We start from the raw sequence: 25,231 nt of genomic DNA on the forward strand, positions 1-25,231 counted from the left end.
AATGAAACTTTTAGTCAATACTTCGATTCTTTAGGGTGGAAAACAAATATTTCCAACGACAACCTGTACGATTATGACCGATTCCAGCGAGCTAAACCGCCAATGTTCCTCTATAATCAGTCGACTACAATCCATAGTTTAAGATTGTCGTTCCAAGTGTTGATTATCCACAATTCCACAGATTTTATTTTGGTAAGTGAATTCTAATGTTGGATTAATAATTTACTTAAATTTTTGGTGAGAGAAATTAGGTACCAACATTTTTTGTAATTTGCATCTTTAAAGTTTACTTTGATAAAGATAAATGATTGACTTGACTTAGTTTAATCTTACACTAAATCGATAAAACTGACTTTAAAACATTGTTTGCTTTAATTCATTGACATAGTTTGTTATATACGTGTATAAAAGAATTCCTTCAAGTTTTCTGTTAAGGAATCGGAAAATCTATACCCTTTGTTTGTTATAGTCTGAAAATAGAACAGTCTTTCTAATAGTTAGGGTGCTCCCAGTTTAAACTATTAAACCACAGCGATGGTAAATCGTTTGTTTTACTTTGTAATGAATATTTTCGGTCACGACATGATTATAGTCACGATTTTACTTTTAACTGTTTGTTGCATAAACTTCCGGAAAGTATTTTTTTTAATATAGACAAAATCCAGATTTGTATGACCAATGCCTTAAATTCCATAATTTACAAAAAATACATTTAAAAGTTTAGAAGGACAAGTATTACAATCAAAATTGTAGTACTTTAAAATATTATACATAGGCAGTATTTTCGTAAATCACAGCTTAGTGAATAGTTTGTGATTGGTAAAAAAGCAGCTTCACAAACAAACTTAAAGTCAAAAGGTTCTATTTAGTAACTAAATGTTTAATAGCAATAAAAGTCTCAAAAAAATCTAATTTCGATTTTTAATTCTTTGTTACAAAGCGATGGGTGATTCAAAGAAACTGGACAAATCTAAGAAAATGTCAAAAAGAGGGCGTAAAAAAGAGGCAAAACTATGGACAGAAGAAGCAAACAGCCATTTGAAAATTGGAAATTTACCAAAAGCTGCAGACTGTTTTAGCAAGGTGAGTAGTTTAGGTTGCGACATTACCTTCCCTTTTGCTATGTATTTCTAAAATGTTTACTTACTTAACTGAAAAGGATTTTAACAATTTTAAAATAGTAATTTACGGTACAAGTCCGGGAAATGGGTAAAGTACAAGTCTAGATGTGTACTGGTCTTAGATGTTATGGAATTTCTAGACGAGTAGGTACTTTAAATTGCATTTCACTTAAGAGTATCGTAAAACGTTTTATTTCATACTGTAAGTGGTAATAGTTATTTAATTCTTAGTTTTTTTTGTGATTTTACACACCCCCATATATTTTTGACACCAACTGTTAAATAGGTTGCTAGCAAAATTATATTACTTTTCTTTATTTACTTTTACTTTTTATTTTGCTTTTTTCTCCTTTTTGTGCTTATTTGCTGCTATTTTTAGTGTGGTTTTATTTTGTATAGGTTAATTTTGTAATAGCTATATTGAGATATTGATGAAGGCTTCTGAGAGACAAAAACTTACCAATTATCTGTTGCAAAATGGGTAAGTATCAATTTACAAAGTTAAACTGACCAAATAATTTCCAAATGCTCCTAATGTAGTCTGAAAAAATGTAAAAACATTCCAAAACACTATAGAAGCACCAAAATGCCTTGTGAAAGTTTACAAAACAGCCTGGGAGTTTCCAAAAGCTTTTAGAACAGTCTAACAAGGTTTCAAATGCCTTAAAAGCAGTCCAGAACCTTCGATGCTCTTTAAACTGTTCAAACACTTTCCAAATGCTCCTAAAGTAGTCTAAAACGCTTTAAAAACACTACAGAAACTCCAAAATGCTTCTCAAGCAGTCGAGTCGAAAGCCTTCCAAAACAGTTTGGAAGCTTCCAAAAGCTTTTAGACCCCTCTAAAGGCTTCCAAACAATCTTCAGTTAGTCTAGAAGCTCTCAAAAAAATTCAAGGCAGTCTAAAAGCTTCCGTGTGCTTCTAAAGCAGTTTAAAAGCTTCCATAAGTTTGTAGAATCCTCCATAAGTTTTAGAACAGTCCAGAAGCTCTCAAAACATTTCAAGACTAAAAGTCTAAAAGTTTCCGTATGCTTTTAGAGCAGTTTAATAGCTTCCAAAGGTATCTAAAACCGTCTACCGTCTACAAGGTTTCAAAAATGTCTTAAAAGCAGTCCAGAACCTTCAATGCTCCTAAAGTAGTCTAAAAAGATTTCAAAACCCTTCAGAAACTCCAAAATGCTCCTAAAACAGTCGGAAGCCTTTCAAAACAATCTAGAAACTTCCAAAAGCTTTTAGAACAGTTTAAAAGATTCCAAATGCTCTTCAACTAGTCTAGAAGCTCCCAAAGGATATCAAAACAGTCTAAAAGCTTAAAGCTATCAATATGCTCTTTTAATATATAATTTCCATATAAATATGGCTTTCCATATAAATATGGAAATTGGATAAAGTTTCCATAAGCTTTTAGAACAGTTGAAAGATTCCAAATACCCTTCAACTAATCTAGAAGCTCTAAAAAGATATCAAAACAGTCCAGAAGCTTCAAAAAAATTCTAGAACCGTCTAAGAATTTCCAAATGCCTCTAAAGCATTCCAGACAGAAATCTCAGTTGCATATTTTGCAAAAAATAGTACATTTTTAAAACTTGGCTAAAAGTAAAATTTACGTACTTTTAACTGGGACGAATCCTTTGTATGAAAGATAAGAATTATTGATTAAAACCATTTTGTAGCAAGACAGAGAAATAATCAAACTGCTTATGGTCTATTGTATTATGTTCTCTGTAAGTTAATGTAAGGACAAGATTTAACCACAACAAAACGTTTTCTTATTATTAATAATAATGTTACTCTTTTGCGTTCTGTGCGATTTGTTTCTTAATCGATCTAGTCCACGAAGAAGTAACTATACATAGATTTATAGTAAACATCTTCTATGTATATTTCTATAGTTCAAGAAGGTTTGTTTGATAATTAAGTTAAATTAAAATTGAAGCTTGTATCGTCTGCGCAATTTGTGGTGTGTATAATTGTTCCTAACAATTTATTTATATCATATATGTAAGTTATGAATAATAAACTTATAATACATCACGCAAATGAAGAATTCTTGGATATGAGAACGTAGTCAACCAAACAATGTGTTATGGAGTGCTTTAGTGGCCCTCATTGATCACACCTTTAGGTCGTAACTATGACAACCTGATATTATAGTGTTATTTTCAGCACCTTTTTAGTGAGTGAAGCCCTTATATTGCATATAGAATTACAGTTTTATATCGTAAGTAAAATCAGTTTTCTCATTTTAAAAATTCATCAAAAAGTTTTAATAGTGAAATGATTTCGTGATAGATAATACCCAGTTTAAGTCATTTGGGCAACTAAATGCAATATTAAAACGGTAAGTGGAACAGAAACGTTGTATAGTAAACTTATGCAAACCTCTAATTTTATTTCCTACATATTTCACAGCTTTAAATAATATGGATATCACAAAGTCTAAAGCAGAAAAACGACTGAGTATCACAAGAGAAAATGAGCTGTTACAGAGTTTTGTGCGAATTAACGTGCAGGAAGATTCAAATGATGACGAAAAATCCATTGAGGAAGTGGAAGCAAATGCTGCAGCTGAAGCTGGTGAGAGCAGGATACGACAAGCTCCAATGTCAGCTGGAACTAGTACTAGACTAGCAAAAGAAATTACTGAAGATACAAACAGAAAAAGAGGTAACATTTTTCTTTTTAATAAAAAATTATGCTGAAGATAATTCTAATTTCTAGGCAAGAGAAAACGCAGAAAAATTCCTCCGCATCAAGAAGAAATTTATTGCGATAAAGACAGGGCCGCCGCAGTCAATCTAGGATCAAAAGACATTAAACAATCATTGAAAATCAAAAAGAAGCAGGAAAGATCGAAGATGTTGCAAATACCCGAAGAAGCTGAACCTAGCACTTTTTTGGCCTTGGGAAATTACCAAATGTGTCGTGGTGACTTAAAAATTGCTCTTGATTTTATGTCTAAGGTGTGATTCCAATAAATATTAAACCAAAAAGTTGCTCTGGAATGTTTGTTTACGTCCAAGCCATGGCGGAAGCAACAAGTATTTAAACCATTAGCAGTTTAGTAACATTAATTTTTTTTCAGGCTTTGGAATTGAATCCCTCTGAGAAAAACTCCCTAGTTGCCAGAAGCAAGTGTTACATTCTTTTAGGTTTGCCAGAAAATGCCCTAAAAGACGCGGAAACAGCTCTTCACGTTGATAAAACCTTCATAAAGGCTATTTACCAAAAAGCGGAGGCATTGTACTACTTAGGGGATTTTGAGCACAGCTTAATGTATTTTCACAGAGGTCTGCATTTACGTCCCGACCATCAAGGCTTCAAGTTAGGAGTGCAAAAAAGCCAAAAGGCCATCGAAAACGCCATAGGATCGATCCTAATACCACCAAAATCGGTGAGAAGCACCTCGACGTGTTCTAGAGGACGTCCCAGTTCAACAAATCGAAGATCAACTGCTTCCCAAACTAGAGAAAGTAGATCCAGATCCACCAAACCAAGTCGGTTGTTAAGAGAACTCGCTGTGGATAAAGATTATCTAGATAGCTTAATGAGTAATCCAGATATTAAGTGTAAATTTAAGGAAAACGATGAATCTCTTGAAAACTGCATTAAAGAGACTCTAGATTATTTAAATGCAAGACAGGAGTTTTGGAGACAACAACTACCTAGAAATTTAAAATAATTGCTTAAATCTGAATTTATAGATTAGCGCAACACAATAACCCTTATTGTAACTGACCAATCAAAATGATTTACTTTCTTGGGATTGTTGTTTTTGATTGGTTCGAAAAAAATCACCTCAAAAAGAATGAAAAGTTTAGAATAGAATTAGGTTAGATTAGGTAACGAATAAATGTTAATAAGCTTAACGATATGTTATAAAATAAACTGCTCACAGAAATAATCGAGAAATCAAAATCTTTGGTAATTTTTTCTTTAGCATTTTTTACAGCTAAAGCTGAATCTTCCCACTATCTTGATTTCAGAAGAACCAAATATCTTCTTAAGGGGAGATCTGCTAAATTTACATTTATCCAAAAATTCACTAATATTCCAGTCATTTGCATGAAAAGAAATAATACAGTGTTGTCAATCTAGAAGGTAGAAAGAGGTATTCTACCTGACTAAAGTCATTGTAATTCAAATTTCAAAAAAATGGCATTTTATACGATATGTGGAAAACCAGATTGCCCTCGTACCGCACATGCATCATACGTAGCCCAATATTTAAGCGATCATCTACCCAACTTTAAGTACCGAAAAATAATCAAATCAAAGAACGATTGGCCGGACTACGTAGCTGAGTTGAACAAGAAGAACAAATGGTTTATGGTGGACAGTCCGATTATCTGGAAAGAAATTAGCGCTTGGGGAGGAAAGTCTTACCTGTTAGGTGATATAGGGGATTTCTGGGAATATTGCTATTGCTACTATGGAATGGAATCTTGCATACCAAAGGCTGATTTGGAATGGCTGGCCAGAGACAATTTGACACACTTTCAGAAAGAAAGACAGGAAAACTCTAAAGAACACCGCAAGTACAATATGGTCATGAGTATTTTTACTTGTCTGAACAACCTGGATTTTGTGGCAAAGCTTATAGACGATTGTTTACAAATTAAACAGTTTATTGAAGATGATGGTGTACTCATTAAAGTACATATTGAAAATACAGATAGAAACACTAAAGAAGTAGAAGACATTAGAGACTACTTTAACTCTTTAGGAATATGCGGAAGTCACGAAGTAGTTGAAATTGCATGTACTGAAGAAGAAGCCATCATAAAATGCGACCTTTTGATTTTCGATGAAGACTTCTCTCAATCTTCAATAGAAGAACACCAAGAGTGGATCATGAGATGTACAACCAGAATAGCAGCCATGGCAGATACCATCAACTCTAGCGCTAAAAGACAACTTCGCGTAATCTTCTGTAATGAAGGCCCAATGTGTTTAATGGCATCTTGTTTGGTCGAGTACGGCACTGTGTTAATACCTTCTAATATCGTATGCCTATCAGCCCATAAAGGGTTACCAGTAGTCAATATTATTTCACAAAAAACTGGAGAACCAATTTCAAAAATCAGTGCTCCACCAGTTTGGGGATTTATCGGCATTAACGAATACGTAGATGAAACGCAAATTATATTTAAAGCAACTATATTAAAACCTTACAAAAGAGCATTGCAAGCCCCAAACGAATCAACTCTTCCATTAGGTACATCAATTCCAGAGCTACGTTTAATGTCCTACCTACTTCCCAACCAGCACAAAAACATAGAGAAAGGAGTTTCAGAAAGAGCAAGAAACATTGAATTCGCGCTACAAAGAAAATCATTCAGACCAAAGCAAAGGGCTCTAAGAACCTTATTGGATCTGTGGTACGCAGAGAAACCCTCAGACCACATAATAAGTTTAGGTGTTTGTTCTAATGGAATTCACGACATCCCTCCTGGAATTGTATTTTCTCAGCCGTGCATCCAGGACTCAAAACGAAAATGGAGACCTTTTGCAAACTGTATTTTCTTGAACCAAACTTCTCAAGATTTGAAGAAATTAGTTGAAGAAGCTATGGATGAGTTAGGCAATATTGGATTTAGTGTTAATGGGTGCTACTGTCATACTGATTCAGAAACTATATTATCTTAAAGTATCCACTAATTTGGAATTTTTTAAAAATTGTGTGTGTGTGTTCCAAATAGTATAGACATTACAAAGCTATTTGTGCGTAAAATTGTCATCAATAAAAATGATCAAATTATAGTAACAGAAAAAACCGTATAATTAAAAAGGAAGAAACTGTCGAGTGTCAACGGTCAAATGTCAAACGAGTACGAGAATGACAGTAGACGAACTGATTTTGTGAGGTTATGAGTTTACTTTGATTTTAGTGTTTATTATGTTCTTTGGCAGTGAAAAGTGGTTTTAATTTTCAATAAAATATGCACTCATAACTTAAATAATGCTGCCAACAAAAGGTTATTTTCAAGATATAGAATGTCCGTTTTACAATACGAATTGCGGCCGACCGTATTGTCACTTCAGACACAGAAAGAGGCCAAATGAACCTGGTGATGATGGAATCCAAGACCCCAATAAAAATGCAGTTCCTACTTATAAACCGACTCCTAAAAGCGAGTTGGAAAATATTCACAACAGCCGAAGCCATATCCCCATCAGCTATGTGCCAGACTTAGCATTTAAGAGAGATAGAACAGTTCGGCCTGTCAGAATCCAAACTGCAACCTACAAACCTACACCCCTAAGTATTCTAAGTTCAGCCGCTAAACCTGAATCGTCCTTAAGTGAAAAAAACTTATATAATCCTTTAGAGTCGGATATAAACTTTGAAGCCTTAACAAATGAGTTTGACCTTATTGATAACATCATACATGACACAGAAGAAGGGCCAGATACTTTTAATCAATTAAAGGCTAATATAGAGAAGGAACAGGACAAGCTCAACCTTCAATTGAAGGTAGTAAATGAACCTACAGAGCCTACTTTTAGTTCTGATGAAGAAAAGATTGAAGTTTGTACTTCAAAACCATCAGTGTTGCCAGGAAGTAAGTCCAGTACAAATATAAAGCTTGAAAGTGAAATCAAAAAGGAAAAACCAGATTCAACTACTTCATGTCTACCAGAAAAAAGTGATAATAGTGCTAGTGAAAAAAGCAGTAGAAAAATAAAGAAAGAAGATGAAAAAAGTAGCAATAAGAAAAGTAAGAGCAAAGATACAGACTCAAAATCATCATCACATCATAAAAGCAGCAAAAGGGAAAGTCACAGAAAAGAGGAGAAAAAGGGCAGTTCCAAAGACAGACACAGTACTAGTACCCACAAACATAAGAGCAAAAGTCCAAAACCAGACAAACGCCACAAACACAAAAGTTCCAGTGATAGTTCATCAGGGTTGAGTTCTAGGGATAGTACTCCAGACAAAGGTAATAAGGATAATAACAAAACTAGCACAAAAAATAAAAGAGAATCTAGCAGTAAGAGCAAAAGTAAAAGTAGTAGCAACACTCATGATAAAAAAAGAAAAAGAAGTAGATCTCCAAGTGGTGAGAGTAAAGGGCATGAGAGGAGTGACAAAAAGAAAAGGGATAACAAGGAGAAGAGCAAAAGCAAAAGTAGGAGTAAGGATAAGTTGGTTGATGAAAACAAGGACAAGTTGAGAAAGCATGAAAAAAGACACTCAAAGAAACCAGATAATGCAGGTAAGTTGTGAATGAAGGAACTAATATAATAATAGGTACATTTTAGAAATGTTTGTTATATGTACCTACTAGTTAAAATTAGTCAAACAGTATTACTTTCTTATTTTTAACCCTTACACAGGTAATTATTTTCAGATAAAAGAAAGAAGCAAACATCTGAAAGCAATACAAGCACATCAGGTCGTGATAATGATCAGGATGACATACAGGACACATTTGCCTTAGATCCTGAATTGTCTGATGTTGATCTGAACTTTGATGATGAAGATGAGACTATGAGAGAATGTTACAAGATCTTTAATGAATATAAACCTGAGCCCATTAAGCCGCAGTCAAAAATTGAGGAATGCCCTAAAATGGAGCCTGAAGATGATGTCAATGTAAGTTTTTATTACAGTTTATTTATGAATAATAATTATTGAAAAAGTCACTTTAGGTCTTTTCTTAAATAAATTTGAAAATTATTGTTTGTATTTGGTATAACTTTAAGATGTTTATGTTTCACCTATGAATACATAATACCTTGTAAATGGTGTAGATTATAGTGTTCTTGACTTTTTAGGTAATAAACTTTCATTTGCTTTTGCTGCATTTTCTTTTATATTTTCTAAAATTTTGTCCAGCTTTTTACTAACTGACAGCACTATCAAAGTCACATCATTCAGGTAAAATAAACAGTAAACAACATACCCGTAAAGATATATCTTACTATTCAATGCCAGAAACAGCAAAAGTTTGCTGAATTAGGTGAAACATAAAACATTGTATGCACCACAGACGTTAGGGAGAATATAATGTCCATCAGACCGAAACCTGTCCCTCCGGGCATAGGTTCACGGGCTGTCTCGGCCTTCAAGGACATTATGTTTTCTCTAACCCCCTTGGTACATAAATAGCTATGATTTACTTTATACAGGCGTATCAGGGTAAAAAACGAAAAGCACACGCTGGCGCTGAAAACATAGCCACCCACTCAAAATACGTACCAACAATAGCACCACCAAAACCTGTATTATTACCAGGTCAAATGCTGGCCAACCGCTATAAAATAGCAAAAATGGTGCAAGCCAATCAAGAGCAAGATCAGATTATGAACGAAATTAAAAGCATAACAGAAAAGAAACCTTCCAGTCTACTGGAAGCTGCCAGGTTACACAAACTGAAAAGATTACAACAACAAAAATTAGCGCAACAAACCAAAACAACCGGCAATGTTGTGGATGACATTCTTAACGGAATTCACAAACCCAGTTCGTCTCAGCCGAAAGTAGTGCCGAAAAAAATTGCAGCCGTCCCTAACGTAGCCTTGATCGAAAAAGCCAAGGAACGCATATCTTTGGTTAAAAGCAGGAACACTCAAAATTGCAAAACAGTGGCGCAAACGCAAAAAGGTGGAAGAGTAGCTCACATCCCTGAATACAATCTTAGCGACATTCCGGATGTTCTCCAGGTACTGCATGTGCGTAAATCGTGGGTAAAAAAGTTTGAAAATTCAAAAATTTCAGGCTGATAAGTCGAAACTACCCGTAAACGTTCGCACTAGATTCCTTACTATGATAGCTGATGAGTGTTCAAAGTTGTATGCTTTGAAGGAAGATGCTTTCAATAGGGCATTGAATGAAGAGTTTGCCTGTTATGAAAAATGCAAAGTGCTGGCAACTTATCGGAACTCGGCTATGTTAGCTGTAAACAGGTAATTATTGTCTAATACTAGTATAGTACAAACTGTCTCAGTATAAAATATTCTATGGATATTTTATTAGTTATTAATCGTTTTATTGAACTCCCTCTATATTATTTGCATTTTTTTGCTGTGATTTGGTAAGTTGATTTTCACAATTGACATACAGTCAGGATAACTGCTACTAGTTAAAGTACAACTACTATCTGACTACTACTGTTTAATAATGAAATTGTCTATGATACTGTTATTTGGATACTTTTACAGCTCTGACGTAAAACTACTAGTGTGGTGTTAACATTTTGAAAAAAATTACAGGTTACGAAAGGAAATTCAAGAAAGAGAATCCAAAGGTTTGGGTCCGTTATTAAATGGGGAAAGTGCAGTATCTAAAAAAGAGTCAGACTTTGAGGGAACCACGTTTTATGAACACGTTAAAAAATGGGTTTTAACTGATGAGGAACTAGATATTCACGGTTACCCTAAGGAAAGCGGTACTCGAGGGAAAGCCATTATTAATAATCGTACTGAAATTAGTCACAGGCAATTTGACGATAATTATCGGAAGTGCTGCAGGTATTTACTTCAGGAATCTCTGTAGTTTTCTCAGGTTTGATTTGATTAATTTTCCAGATGTGGCAAATTGCATCAAGTTGACGACGACGGATGGCCACTGTTTGACGAAGAATGTATGTATCACCCTTTGAAAAAGCGTACGTTAAGAGGCGAACAAATCTACTTGTGCTGTAAGAGTAACGATGACACCGGTTGCGCTACTAGTGATACTCACGTTTTCGACGGGACTGATAGTCATCTGCTGGAAGGTTTGAAATAACCGTCACTGTTTTAATTTAATAATTCACAATTTTAATACTTAATCCAAGGTTTCCAAACGACTTTACCGCCTGAATCTGACTCGGATCCGCGCAGTCGTCAAGTTTACGCACTCGACTGTGAAATGTGCTACACCACCAGGGGTTTGGAACTGACCAGAGTAACCGTAATCGATATTGATTGCAAAACTGTCTACGAAAGTCTAGTGAAACCTTTAAATCCAATTATGGACTATAACACCAGATTTTCTGGGATTACCAAGGAACAAATGGACCGCACTAGTACCAGCATTTTGCAGGTAACAAAGCTTTTTAAAGTACAGTTAGGATGTTTTATGAGTGATAACAGTATTTCCCTATGAAAGGTAATTCACAAAAAATTCAGAAATAAAACCAAAAAGCGCGTTTGCACTGATGAATATGGGTTGTTATTTTAAAAAGTGTTTAGCTGGAAAAGTAGGAAACTTTTCACAAAAATCAAACTTCCTTCTTGAAATCAAAATTGACGGGCTTTCTCTTAAAACATTATACAAAAAAAAAACATATTTAAGGTGGTGACAAATTAATTTTTATAGGTGCAGGCAAACATTTTACATCTATGCAATTCGGAAACTATTCTGGTGGGTCACAGTTTGGAGAGTGACATGAAAGCGTTGAAAATCGTTCACGGCAATGTAATCGATACGGCGGTACTGTTTCCTCACAAAATGGGGCTACCTCATAAAAGAGCGCTACGCGCTTTGGCCAGCGAATACTTGAAAAAAATTATTCAGAATGATGTGTCGGGTCACGACAGTGCTGAAGATGCTGTGTCGTGTATGGAACTGATTAAATGGAAGTTGAAAGAGGACTTAAAAGTGAAAACAAAGTAATGCGGTTTTGATAATTTGGTTGTTTAGGTGATTGAAATAGTTCAAATGATGATGATATAAACAAAGAGAGTAAAGTTTGTTCTACTGTGGTGCAACAGAGACCAACACTCATATTCGAGTATTGTCATCTTTCTTTTTGTGTTAAATAATTGTTTCTTTACAGTTTTATGATTAGTTACTTTCTTACTCTGATTTTATGAGTGTTGGTGGTTACCACTGCTTATTGAAAGTATTCTCTTTATGATTTGTTATTTTTGATTAATGTAAAGTTAATAAGTTTACCAAAATAAAATGATAGATTTTTTTGATAAATTTGAATATTTACTTAATTGGCAACAAACTGATGGCAGCCAAATTATTATGACACTGGCTTAACTCTTTAATATGTAAATAATAATGTACATAAATCTATTTAGTAAATTAAAAGAGATTATAAGATCATTATTTATTATTGATTTATTGGTATTATGATTATGTGTACATTTAGTATATACTTTTATACTTCTATTGCCGGATATTTGGTTTATGTATATTAAATAATTTTTGAAAATCATTTGACTGTTGCCTTTTTTTCTTAGAAACCTGATTTTCATTTACTTCCCCTTAAATTTTGCCAATAAAAATATCAAAGCTTGCCAAAAGAATAAAGACAAGACAATTCAAAACTCGTAATTTTACATTTGTAACAAATTTTCTTCTAAATAAGGTTTTGGTTTTTTATTTAAATTTTAGTTATGCTTATAATAAAATGTTTTGGCCATTAGTTGTGATTTTGTAAATAATACCATTACATCCTTTTTGATCTTTCCTGTGATTGTTGTTATAATAATAAGCTACAAACCGAACGCATCCTATGATTCTGAATGGGGTCAGTTTGTCACTCAAAGGTAGGCAACCATTTATACAGATCATTGAATGTCCGGTCATCTAATCTTTTATTATAATTTATTTTTTTAAGTCACATTATTTCTATGTACTATACCACTAAATTTGTAATTATTGATACTGGTAACAGCCGCTAAATAAATAAACGTGTTTAAGTTAGAATATATTTTATATTTACTCTTTAAAAAAGTATTTGTGCAGCACCATCTCTTGGCCAAAGACGGCGTAAACTGTTGATAGTGTTGATGGTTGATGGATCATGGATCGCCATCTTTGATCCTCGTGTGGTGAGTGGTGAAAGTGTCTCTTTTAGGAAAGATGTTTAATAACGTATTTTAATCATTTTTTCTGTTAAATCGCGATACTTGTAATAAATCAGTGGTAAAATGGATAAGGACCAGAACGATAGTGAGTCGGAAAGGAACGGAGGGACGGACAACAACCAGGTAGGCAGGTTTTGCGTTCTAGCATTGGCGCGTTCTCATGGCTATTTATAACTTTTATGTCTTTATTGTACTTTATACCTTGCAAACACCTTCAAAATTTTAATTTGTACCTTCTTTGGCACCTTATTTTTAATCGGCAAATTGCCACCAGGATCTGGTGCCATAACCTCATGACTTTACTGGTTCCTGAACCATTGCATCTTGCTTAACTGTTTGACACCAAAATTCACATTTTACCCCTATAACCCGGCTTAGTAATTCATAACTCTTAAAAGTAAAAACAATTTGTGGTTTCATTTCAAATGTAGTATTTTCCAATGATTATTTTCTTTTATACTTGAAATTAAAGTATTCTGTGGATGGTTGATCAAGTGACAATTAAATTTGAGGTAAAATGTAGTTTTTGCTATATTCAAAGTGTTTTGCTAGCCTAGTATGTTGGGAAATATTAGTTACTTGTCTAAAAGGTGAAGGAACATTCCTCATATAACTACAATAGACCCTAGAACCAAATATTGCAATAGGCAACAATACAGTCAGTGAATTAGAATACCAATCTATTGTACTATTAAATTAGCAAGTCTTAGCAATCTTTACAACAACATAATATGCCTCTTTTACACTTAGCCACTGCCTGTTGTTCTTCACTAAATACTTCAGCATTTTACAATGTAGCAAAAACAAGGACACATGGGACCTAGTTACAATCTACTCTTGCCCACTTTCCTGTGGGACACATAGACATTTTTTCGCTTTCTACATTATTTAAAATTGAAAAACTGAAATTGGAGCTAGTATCATCACAAACTTGAAAGATTTAGCCCATTTTAAAAGTAATTGAAATTCTACAAATTGGCTCCTGTTTCTGTGTGCATAAATTACTATGATAATGTATTTTTTTAATGTAAAATCATACACACACAAAACATTGTTAACATAATTCCAATATTTGCCTCCATAAGTGCATAAGTATTAAGTATTAAGTATGTTTTGGAAATAGCTTATTCTGAAAAATTAGGTCTATAATTGGTCCTTAAAAAGTGCTGTTATAAAACACCACACCACAGTACCTAGAAAATGTAAAGCACTGAAACTAAAGCATGATATTAATATCTTTTAAAATATAAAATACATTTTTGGTTTTTTGGCACTTATGCCTGATATAAGTGCTCTCCCTAAATTATTTGCAATTCTGTAGTTACTTAAAAAGTGATCAAATATATTTACTAAACCCACCTTATTTCATTGATAGGCAACACAAGTGTGTATTATTTCCCTATTATTGAAAGCCCCTTCCTTTTAAACAGCGGAAAACATCCTTGGCATCAATTTTTTCTACATGTCTATAAATTTGTAATACTGATAGTGTAACATCCTGTGGCATGTATATTGTAGTATTAATATTACCTACCTAAGCTTGTAAAGCAAGTTTTTACTGTCATTTTCAGTCTTTGGTTGGTAAATTGAAGAAAAACGTAACAGAGATTATCAGCAACACACCTTTATCAAAGTGGTTTCACAAACAAAGAGAAGATACAACGCCCGTAGTTCGAAGACGTCAGGACGACTCGGACGATGAAGATTTGCAGGAGTTTCAGCCTCCGGCAAAGCGCACAAAACTCCCTCCTACAAAAGAGGCTCTCAGTTTAAACGTTAGCGAAATATTGAGCCCCATTTCAAGCAACAATTCTAGGAAGCCTCTACCAAACAGGAACTTTCCTGAACCAATAGCTGGTCCAAGCGGATACCAAACGCGGAAGATATTGAACAGCACATCACTTTTTACTGACACAAATCGAAGTTCAAAATTTGCAGGTAAAGAGCTATATTTTAAACAGTTGATTTCCTTTGAGTTTGTTTTAAACACATTTCAGTCCTTAGAGTACCTGTTTTGTTTTGTTTTTTTGTTAAGTTGATATTTTCTATAATATAGATACGAAAAACAACATTAATTCATCTGAAGCACCTAACAAAGATAGTTATTCAGATAGTGAAGAGTCCACCAGCGGATACTCCTCTGGTAGGGTAGGAAGTAAAGAAGTGGTGAGTCAGGAGAGCTCAAAACAAGCGTCACCTTCTGAGAGCAGTCCTCACAAGATCCGGTCATTGTTTCAAACATCAGGTAAAAATTCATTGCTTAATTTATGCCACAATTATAAAAGTAAATGGGAATGATGTAATAAAAAGTAAATGTTTTGTGTTACATTCAACACATTTATTTTAGCATGTTTGTCAACCTATGAAACCTTTCTATTTAGGTTTGTTCACCCGTACGTCGAGCCCAAATGCTAACTCAAGTTTGAGTTCGCGAGCGCCTTCGTTCAATCCATCAAGCTTCGCGTCGGCTTCTTTTGAGGATCGCACGTTATCCACTAAAAAAATACTTAACTCGCCATTTTACAGTGGACGTACAATATACGGAGGCGCTTCCGCTTATGGACGTAACACTAGGAGAACAGCACATGATATTCAGAAAGTATTACGCAAAAGTGTTAGCATAAAACCCACTAATGCCAGTATGGTGAAGAGCAACGCTCAACTAGGAAAAACGGCACGGAGAATACTTGACACATTAGAACAGTACAGCTCGCCAATAAGTGACGCCAAGAAAATTCCAATGTCTTCTAAAAGGCAAAAGGTTGAAGGTAATCTTACCAAATATATTGGAGCCAATCCTTACACGGTTCGGGAGTCTCGATGTGCCTCTAATCGGGAGCTGCATGTACCCTCAGTTCAAGAATCATCTAGGCATAAACTAGATCAACAAAAATCGAAGCTTCAAGAGTCCACAGAAACAGTCAGACAAATCGCCAGTAGTTTTGCTAGTGAAAGTTATAAGATACCGGTTCAGTCTGAACAAAAACATGTAACAAAAATGAAAAGCAAAATCACTTCAGTTCGAAAGAAGGTTTTAGTTGAAGAGACTATTTCTGAGGTGCACTTACCATTAATTAGCTTACCTATAAAAGAACTGCCCAAGTTTGATTTTGGGCTAGCTCCGCCATGTCCAAAACCTTCTACACCTACAAAACAGCAGGATTCCATTGTTAAAACCCCTGAGCCTGTAAAACCAGCACCTAAACCCCAAGTGGAAACAAAAGAAGTTGAAGTCAAATCTGTAGAACAACCTAGTCTCTCAGAATTCAAGTTTTCAGCGCCTTTAATCTTAGCCAATTGCACCAAACCTCTGAAAGCGTTGAATAATTTCACTTTCAGTGAACCGCTAATCAAAAAACGGCGCAGTATACACTCCGCAGACAGCGAACAGATTAAGTTAGCAGACAGTGCAAAATCGAAAAAGAACAACGGCGAGAACATTTTCAATGTAAATAAAGAAAGTGCTAGTGTGGACAATGTGATGGACAAGTTTAAGGCCAAAACAGGCACATGGGAATGTTCAGTATGTTTGATTCGTAATCAGAATGAACAGAGCAAATGTGCAGCTTGTGAAACTCTTAAAGTAACAAACAGAATCTCAAATGGTAAGTACTTTTTTCTTTTGATTTCATTCTGATGGTTTTCAGTTTTGAGTGTGTTTGGCTGTTAAATATCTGATACATCTTTTATTGGGAGTGTAACTCCAATAATACTTTAGATTTGTTTTTATTGAACAGTATTTTTGTCGTGTTTTATCGATTTAGAGTGAGGTTCTACAACTTTTTGATAATACTATTATTCGGGTAATATTATCTGTAAACTATCTATACCAAAACTCAAAACAGTTGTAGAGGCCTCTGGGAGGATTCCAGTAGTTCTTAGAGACTTCTGGCATTTACAAAACGATTCCAGAGGCTTCTGACATTTGCAAAATGACTCTAGAGGCTCCTGGTAGTTTTAGAAAGGTCTTGGAAGGTTTAGAACACTTCTAGAGACCTCTGGCAGTTTTAGAATACTCTTGGAAGGTTTAGGACATTTTAAGTAGTCTTTACAGGCTTCTGGCATCTACAAAATAATTCCACAGGCTTCTGGCAATTTCAGATAATTCTTGGAAGGTTCAGATTACTTCTAGAGGCCTCTGGCAGTTTTCTAAAATTCTTTTAACCTTCAGGACACTTGTAGAGGCTTCTGTCAATAGTTGGGAAGTTTTTAGTTGTGTTTAAAGGCTTCTGGAATTTACAAAATGATTCCAGAGGCGTCTAACAGTTTTTGGATTTTCTTGCGGGGTTAAAGACACTTTGAAGAGACCTCTGGCAACTTTAAAACACACTTTACACTTTTAACAACACTTGTATTAGCCTCTGGTATTTGTTGGAAAGTTGTCAGTAGTGTTTAGAAGCTTTTGACATTTACAAATTGATTCCTGAGGCTCTGGTAGTTTTAGAACAGTCTTGGAAGGTTTAGAACACTTGTAGAGGCCTCTGGCAATTGTTGGAAAGTTGTCAGTAGTTTTAGAGGCATCTGGCAATTACAAAATGATTCTAGTGGTCTCCAGCTGTTTTAAGAAATTTCTTCGAAGATTTAGGACACTTGTAGAGGCCTCTGGCAATTGTTGGTTGTGTTTTCACATATTTTGTTGGCAATGTTTTCAGTATATTTTCTAGGCATCTGGTTAACATTTACTTTAATACGTTTACATTTATTTTATTTAGTGTGCATTTTGACTTATTAATTTCAGACACTATACAGACGTATCCTCCACCTATAGCTATTAAACCTGCAGAAAGCAGTTGGGAGTGTCCAACTTGCATGATTCGCAACAAGGATTCCTTACAAAAATGTGCAGCTTGTGAAGAACCAAAACCAACAGGAACAACTACGAAAACGGTTCCTAAGGTCATAATTGATACTGGAATGTTCACAGCCAGTTCTGTTAATTCTTTCAACTCAAAGGCCAGTTGGACATGTTCAACATGTCTGATAACTAACAAGGAAGAGGTAAGGAAGATTGATAAATACTATTTTCTTGTGAAAACTAAGGACGTTATTTATTTATTACAAAAAAGTCTTGCTTTACTTTTTTTTATGGAACTACAGTCAGTATATTAAGACTTTTATTAATCATCAGTTGACCAAATGTGCGGCTTGTGAAACACCCCGACCCTCAACGGATCAAAACGCTTTTAAGTCACCATTAACAAGTGCCGTTAAAAAGACTTCAGATAAATGGGAGTGTTCGGTGAGAGCACCAGTGTCACTTCAATTTCATTTTAATTTAACATTATCTTCATAGGTTTGCATGGTACCCAATTTAGCGGAATCAGATAAGTGCGTATGCTGTGAAACTCCTAACCCCAACAAATCAGTCAGTAATACAGTTCTCAAAGATTCCAAGACCAAAGTGTCTAGTTTTAACTTTGGTATAGACAAAGCTACCGCTAACAGCTTTACTTTCGGAATTCCGGCGGGCGCACAACAGACTCCTGGTACAAGTAATGCTTCTTTGGTGTTTGGCGGAAAGAAAGTGGATTCTAATGGAAGTGTTGGATCATTTGTGTTTGGGATACCTGCCAAAGCTGAAGCGACAGTTTCAAAAGATACTAAAGAAACGCCAAAAGTTGAAACTGAAAACGTTAAGATTACTTTTGGTAGTTTCTCAGCTAAACCTGACACTAGCACGACACCGTCCAGTACCACTTCGACCACGTCTACTGCGTCGTTGGTCTTTGGATCTAAACCCGCGTTTAGTGATAGTAAAGTCTCTTTTGGACAGAAGAACGACTCAAACGCCACTGAAAGTTCTCCATCACCGGCAGTATCGTCCTCTCAAGCCAATGCTCCTGTTAAAAATGATAAAGAAGCACAGCAGAAAGAAGAAAGTGCCCAGCTAAAATCAACATTCAGTTTTACGCCTAGTTCTAGTAAAAGTGACAATTTAACAGTACCAACGTCTATATTCTCAAGCAGTCTGGCTAAATTTGATGCTGAGAAAAAGACGGAAAGGGTAAATCCGCTGTTAAAACCTGGCGAGAAATTACCAGCACAGGCGACCGTTGCTCCATCTGGGTTCAGCTTTGGTCTTACTAAAGGTAAGCTCATGGGATTTTTTTAATATGTGACATATTTTAATTATGTAATATGATATATTCTTCAACAGCTCCCAGTTCCACGTCGATTGTACCTAGTGCTGGAAACACTACAACCAACCAGCCTACATCGGAAAAAAAAAGATCCAAACCGGACGATGAAGATTCAGCCCCACCATCAAAAGTTCCAATGTTTTCATTCAAACCTCCTACAGCTACGAACGGTGACGTTAATACCAACTTATTTGCACCAAAACCCGCGGGAGAGTCTAAGCCAGCTGCTGGAGGTTTTAACTTCAACTTTGTTAGTAAAACTAACACTTCTACACCAACGGCGATTGTGCCTTCATTTGGCGCCAGTACCATCCAAGCTGACACTGCAAAAGCAACTGAAACACAGTTTAAGTTTACTACATCAAGCAGGTAAGGATTTAACACAGGACAATGTTTATTTTCCGTACTATTTGAAAACTAGCAGATTTGTATTTTTTGGAACTTGATAAATACACTTTGAGGATTGATTTTGTTGTTCAATCTTTGACTTAGTTTTGCCAAGGCTCTGAAAAATGGTGCCCAAGTAATACAGAAAGTATTGTTAGTAAAAGCGGAGTTTAAATAAAAATTTTATTTTTCTACAAGCATAAAAATCTTTCTCTAAAAATAATTTATTTTACCTGAAAATAATTTGTGATTATTTTTAGGGCATTTCTGTGACTTTATCTATATTCACTTACTTCTTTTTACAAAAAATGCCTTAGTACTCTAAATACTTAAAAAGTGTGTTTTGAGAGACAAACTTGATATCCAACTAGTCGCATCATTAATTGCAGCACGGATTCGACAAACAAATCGAACGGTTTTAACTTCAGTTCACCCACACCTACTTTCGGCGTAAAACCAACCTCCAGCGCTCCCGAATTTATGTTTGGTGCCCCAAAACCGGCGACGCAGCCTTCTTTCGCAGATGGTTCCTCATCGAAACCTGGTGGATTTACCTTCAACACAAAAACTGAATCAAAACCGTTCAGTTTTAATGCCAGCAGCACTAAACCAAGCGGCAGTCCGTTTTCGGTCTCGTTTGGTTCGACTAACGCAGTTCCCAACACTCAAACGAGCACATTTGGTTTCAATCAGCCTACGGCACCAACGTTTGGCAATTCATCGACTCAACAGAAACCCGCTTTTGGAGTAGCGCCCGTTACATCCAATCTGTTTGGAGGGAATAATAATCAACAAGCATCCGGGTTTGGAGCTAGTAGCAGTCAAGCAACGCCCACGTTTGGACTGACGAATCCTACCCAAAATTCTGCTGCAAATGGGATGTTTAATTTTGGTAGTGCAGCTGCTGAGAATAAAGCAGGATTCAGTTTTGGATCTTCCAGTAGCAGTACAGGAAGCATTGGTTCTTCCGGTAGCTTTAATTTTGGCTCTGCTGCCACGGTAAGTCTCTGTTTTTTAGATGGATACAAGTATTTTCTTTGTCGTTTACGTTGGCACAAGCTTTGTGACGTCTTTGTATCACAAATTGTACAGTTTCATCAGTCTATAGTCAAGTAAAGAACTACATGAATATAGACAGAAAACTGGTTTTTAAAAGACAAACTAAGAACCTTGCATAATATATTATTTTATTTCAGAATGCTCCTGGGTCGTCTTCGGGAGGTTTCAACTTTTCGTCTGGTTCTGTACCGTCGTTTGATGCCAATGCCAAACCAACATTCAACTTTACCGGTGGGGCGGGATTAGCGGCGTTTTCGTAAGTATCTTTATTATCTACCTGGTCATTCGTCAACCGAAAAGATTAAATACTCGTTAATCAGTATACAGGTTATACCAAATTGTGAGTGTCACTTTAAAGAGATTTTTTAAAATATAAAATCTGAAAATAAAACTTGCTACTCTACTTATTATATGAACGACTTAAATCATTATCAATTGCACTTTATAGATATATTTTAATAAAAACTAGTTGTAGACATCAGTTTCAAATATTTATAGGGCACCTCCAGTACAAGACGGTACGACGACCCAAAGAAAAATAAAGAAAGCGATCCGTAGGACGGTACGATAGATCCTCAACCCTATTATGGAAAGGGTTGGCACATTGTTGTAAATAGCACAGTATGAGTGAGTACGAAATTGGTCAAATGGGAACGAACGCAAAAAAAGGGTGTACTTGTTTAGGAAGTAAGTCAAATTAGCACGCTGTATAACATGATATAGCTATGGAAAGATCCCGACGAATTTCGAATGTTTTAAGGTTGAAATATTAAAATGTGTTAAAGGTGGTACTGGTCAGCGGAAAACTGATCAGTATAGCAAAAACAAAATACTGACTGTTGTTTAATGATTCTTAATTCGAGATTTATAGATTAATTGTTCTAGGATTACAGTAATAATGTGACATTCCTTTCAAACATAAATTTATAAAATCTGAGTTGTTGCTGGTTGAAGTACTTTATTAATTAATTTCTAACACAAAAAACTGCAACAGACCACCGAAACTACAATCTGAACTAAATTGTGGATATGCCTGGTACATGGTAAATCAGTTAGACGAGACCAACATGCAGTTGTTGTCCAAGTGTTGCGTGTTAGTCTCATTCATCTGATTTATATACTTTAAAACTGTTTAACATTACAGTGAGACTTAGGGTCAGTTAGGTTTTGCTGCTATAAACTCAATACAGGTGAGTTAAATGTGCCACATTTTGCGTAAAACTCAGCACAGTGGATAGTTTGTTTTCTAGTTACTAGGGCTAACAAACTGAGTAGTTCAGCTGAACGGTAAGTAAAATGCAAAATTAATGTTTTACTAGCTTCAGAAAAATTGACCAAAATTTTTCATTAATCGGTAAAGCTTCCTGACTGTTCTTAAGACGTACTCTCTGTTCAGTGACTTCAGACTGTTGCGTCACATCCTTTATCTCACATTGCTCAAGCTAAACTTACCGCCATTTGAGCCGTCTAACTTCAAGCCGAGTTTAAGTTAAGCGTCCAGATTGTGACTTTATAAAGCTGTATTCTACACAGTCTGAACTACACTTAACTTAAGTTTAGCTTAAAGTACGACAGTGCAAATGGGGGTAAAGATTGGAAGCCCTCTAGGGAAAAATAAAGAGAAAAAATTAATTATTTAATGACGCTTTCTCACTTGTGGCTAATGGATGTATCTGTTTTAAGCTTAATTACCTTCTGTTTTAAGCTTAATGAGACATTTGCCACACCTTCAGATGATAAGAAAAAGGACCCTGATTGGAAATCCCAGTGGGAAAAGAAAAAAGGGAATCAATTTTGAAATTGTTTATGACTATTAGAACTGGTAAGTATATTGTTAAAAAATTATATTGGAACTCATTCCTATGATGTCATTATAACCTGAAAATTGCCTGTATCCAAATACAGGAATACCACACATTTGTGTTTTTTTTGTAACGTGGCTCCTCGTAAACGTTGAAAGTATCATTTACTGTTTCAAAGTCGTTATTTTTCACCATCCATAGACAGAGGGGAAGGAGGAAGGGGAAAAAGGTAGGAACACAGTAGTTTTTCGCATAATTTTAACCTCCGCATCAAAATTCTAATTTTAAGCTAATGCTGTAGAAGTACACCAGCTTAATATGTAATTAGCCCGTGCCTTAAGTTATAATCTAAAAAATGTAATCACTTTAACAATCAATAGCACATTTAATTACCGACATACGTTTTGTGCTGGTAATTGTGACGCAACAGTAGGAAATCGCTGAGGCCGCATTCATTTTCAAGCTCCATGGAGCGAGCAGAGCGTTTTGACGTCAAGATAACGTAATTTGGCAAAACCATAATTTAACCACGTCATTGTGACGTCAAAAAAAATTTAAGGTGGTAACTACGGTGGTACTACGAAAGTAAAAAAAATTTACTTTCGTAGTACCACCGTAGGTACCCAAAGTTTTTGACCTTTTGTTGCAAACAATTTTGGATAAATGTCCCAAAGATTGAAAAAGCTAAACACAAAAGTTTTTTTGTCTATTTATAATTGTAATCAGTTTTTTATTGTGATTGAAAGTAAATACAGAAGCCAAATTGCATACTTAAAACGTTCGAAGTGTGGTCGACTTTAAATGTTAAATAATAGTCAATCAACCATCCGTGTATAGGCTATAATTTCATGTTATTGTTGATCCTGACCTACTTACGTAAATTTTGCATGTGGGACTTCACTTACCGGACTGATTTGCTGTTGTTTTTTTTATAAATTATTGTTTATTTTCCCCTCTAAGGTGAGCAACCGTTCCACTTATTAGATCTTATACGCGGATGGTTCACTGTAGATTATACTACTTTTATACAGGGTGTCACCAAATTGGTAATTTTTATATTATGGAAACTGCTCCGGTTTTGTGAATACATGAATTTCAATTATTGACTTCGTATACGAGGATTTTTAAAAATAAAACTCATTTCGAAAGTTCCAATTACGTGTCACTCTGGCTAGTCTGAGGTCAACAAGTACATCAAGGTTTGTGTGTTGACGGTGTTAAATCTCTAAAAGAAAGAAAACATTTATGGAGATGTGGTGTTCTTCTTGACTGCTAGACTTGGAAACCGTACATTGTAACTAGTTTTAAGAGAATTGGTCTGATCCATAGAATGTAGATTTTTTTTTATAAGAAATGTGTCTTTGTGTGGGACAAACCTTTCATCGAAATGATGGAGTTTTTTGATATTTGTACGAGTATAATCCGGACCTTAAGTGGTCGGCATCAATTCAATCAGCCAATCATTTTAATCAAACTTCTTGTATTCTCGGAGGTAGTTAACTGACAATTTGTAACCATAAATGCCTTGACAGTGGTGATAATTTTTTCTTTAGAAAACTAAATAAAACCGATCGACGATGAGTGTTCCGGATAGTTTATAAACCTATATGTTCTAACCAGTACATATAGGTTGAGTCCGCCAATTGTTGGGCGTTCAACTGTGATATTCTCGTGGGTCAGGCCCCTTATACATATTAAATATATTGTTATTATTGTATAACATGCATACATTTTAAGTTCTATATTTTTTACAAGTGAACAAGTTTACTACTTTTTCTTCCAAATTACCACAATCTCTGGATTGATCAATTTTAAACTAGGTGTAAAATTTTGGCAATAAAATTTTCATTAATTCCCTAAATAGTGAGTAAACATGAAAAACTAATGTAAATTCTAATACTGGGTAATATTTATGTGTCACCTAGTGCACCACCATGATTCCTATATTGAACTAAAGAGTGGCAGGCCGTAATTATTAAGAACATTGTCATTAAATATTATTAAGTTTTTCGAACGTTTTAGTGGCTATAATATAGTAACTTTAGTTAATTGTCTTTTCTTGGCCTAGGAATTGGTTAACTTATTTGTGGTCATTTGGGTGGCTAGTTTTTGTTAAGCCGAATTTTTGTTGATCGATACGAGAGTGTTTTTTTTTTTGGTTTAATAAATCAAAATAGTTTGAAAGGTTTCTTTGTTTCTATGTGGTCCTAAGTCATGGGGAAGTTACAGTACTTTTTATTATATATATTATAGTATTTTCTTTGATTTTTTTCGTAGTCCAGACATTTTGCTTTATAAAATACCAAAATGAAAACCTGTTTTTGAAATATTTGGTCACATACTTGGGAAACTTTTTTGTAAAGCTGTTTTTTTTTCTGTTCTATAATTAGTGATTTTTAAAGTGCTTTTTAGGGAATGGTTCAAAATTTAATCTGGTTTATAATTTCCGAAGATGCACCCACGTACATTTCAAATATCAGTGTTTTATACAAATGATCTAAAGTGGGACGCCCTAAAATTGATAATAGTTTGTTTCAGGCTTTGGAAATAAAAACAAACTTAACAGTTTGGCTTTTCGTTGTAGTAATTGGTTTAGGAACGTTGGTTAACATGCACTATTTTTTTGCAGAAAATGTCATTTTCTTCATATTTTTATCGGCAAAACCAGTACTACCTGGTACAAGCTATTTATAAAGATAAAATATTCTAATAACTGAATGAAAAAATTCCAGATTGGACAGTCACTATTATAAAATTGCTTTATTATCCATTTGGTGTAGCTAATATTGTAATAAGTTTGGTTCTACCTCTTTCCTTCATATACTTTATGCTTCAAGCAAACGTTGCCCTTATATAGGTTTAATTAAATACGTTTCTTACATGGATAAAAAGCGAGCTGGTCGACATTAT

At 34.9% G+C, this 25,231-nt stretch overlaps 4 protein-coding genes across 6 annotated transcripts; all 4 read left to right on the forward strand.

Annotated features, from left to right (window-relative positions):
- The first annotated feature begins 1,105 nt into the window (after positions 1–1,105).
- On the forward strand, positions 1,106–5,037 carry LOC145731814 (outer dynein arm-docking complex subunit 4-like). Its single transcript, XM_081983800.1, has 4 exons — positions 1,106–3,460; positions 3,532–3,786; positions 3,841–4,082; positions 4,205–5,037. Exons 2-4 carry the CDS (start codon positions 3,543–3,545, stop codon positions 4,799–4,801), a joined length of 1,083 nt encoding a protein of 360 aa, XP_081839926.1. The 5' UTR covers positions 1,106–3,460; positions 3,532–3,542; the 3' UTR covers positions 4,802–5,037.
- Positions 5,038–5,140: 103 nt separating this feature from the next.
- Positions 5,141–6,780, forward strand: LOC145731811 (putative malate dehydrogenase 1B). The gene has a single exon (XM_081983796.1). It carries the CDS (start codon positions 5,275–5,277, stop codon positions 6,766–6,768), a length of 1,494 nt encoding a protein of 497 aa, XP_081839922.1. The 5' UTR covers positions 5,141–5,274; the 3' UTR covers positions 6,769–6,780.
- A 100-nt stretch (positions 6,781–6,880) lies between these two features.
- LOC145731807 (uncharacterized) lies at positions 6,881–12,278 on the forward strand. Its single transcript, XM_081983793.1, has 8 exons — positions 6,881–8,339; positions 8,475–8,719; positions 9,256–9,789; positions 9,845–10,032; positions 10,339–10,596; positions 10,654–10,844; positions 10,905–11,152; positions 11,429–12,278. Exons 1-8 carry the CDS (start codon positions 7,082–7,084, stop codon positions 11,723–11,725), a joined length of 3,219 nt encoding a protein of 1,072 aa, XP_081839919.1. The 5' UTR covers positions 6,881–7,081; the 3' UTR covers positions 11,726–12,278.
- Positions 12,279–12,852: 574 nt separating this feature from the next.
- Positions 12,853–24,505, forward strand: Nup153 (nucleoporin 153). 3 transcript variants are annotated; one of them, XM_081983792.1, is made up of 11 exons: positions 12,853–13,056; positions 14,505–14,871; positions 15,044–15,178; positions 15,315–16,538; positions 17,672–17,931; positions 18,062–18,172; positions 18,227–19,022; positions 19,091–19,442; positions 19,850–20,459; positions 20,657–20,775; positions 21,018–24,505. In XM_081983792.1, exons 1-11 carry the CDS (start codon positions 12,997–12,999, stop codon positions 21,088–21,090), a joined length of 4,107 nt encoding a protein of 1,368 aa, XP_081839918.1. In that variant the 5' UTR covers positions 12,853–12,996; the 3' UTR covers positions 21,091–24,505. The 3 variants fall into 3 exon arrangements, with proteins under 3 accessions (XP_081839918.1, XP_081839916.1, XP_081839917.1); XM_081983790.1 differs by having other exon boundaries at positions 12,854–13,056; positions 14,990–15,178; XM_081983791.1 differs by lacking the exon at positions 12,853–13,056 and adding an exon at positions 13,255–13,445 and having other exon boundaries at positions 14,990–15,178.
- The last annotated feature ends 726 nt before the right edge of the window (positions 24,506–25,231 follow it).

This window comes from Ips typographus, linkage group LG7 (assembly GCF_016097725.1).
Source record: "Ips typographus isolate SLU linkage group LG7, UJ_Ityp_2.0, whole genome shotgun sequence".
Taxonomy (NCBI): Eukaryota; Metazoa; Arthropoda; class Insecta; order Coleoptera; family Curculionidae; genus Ips; species Ips typographus.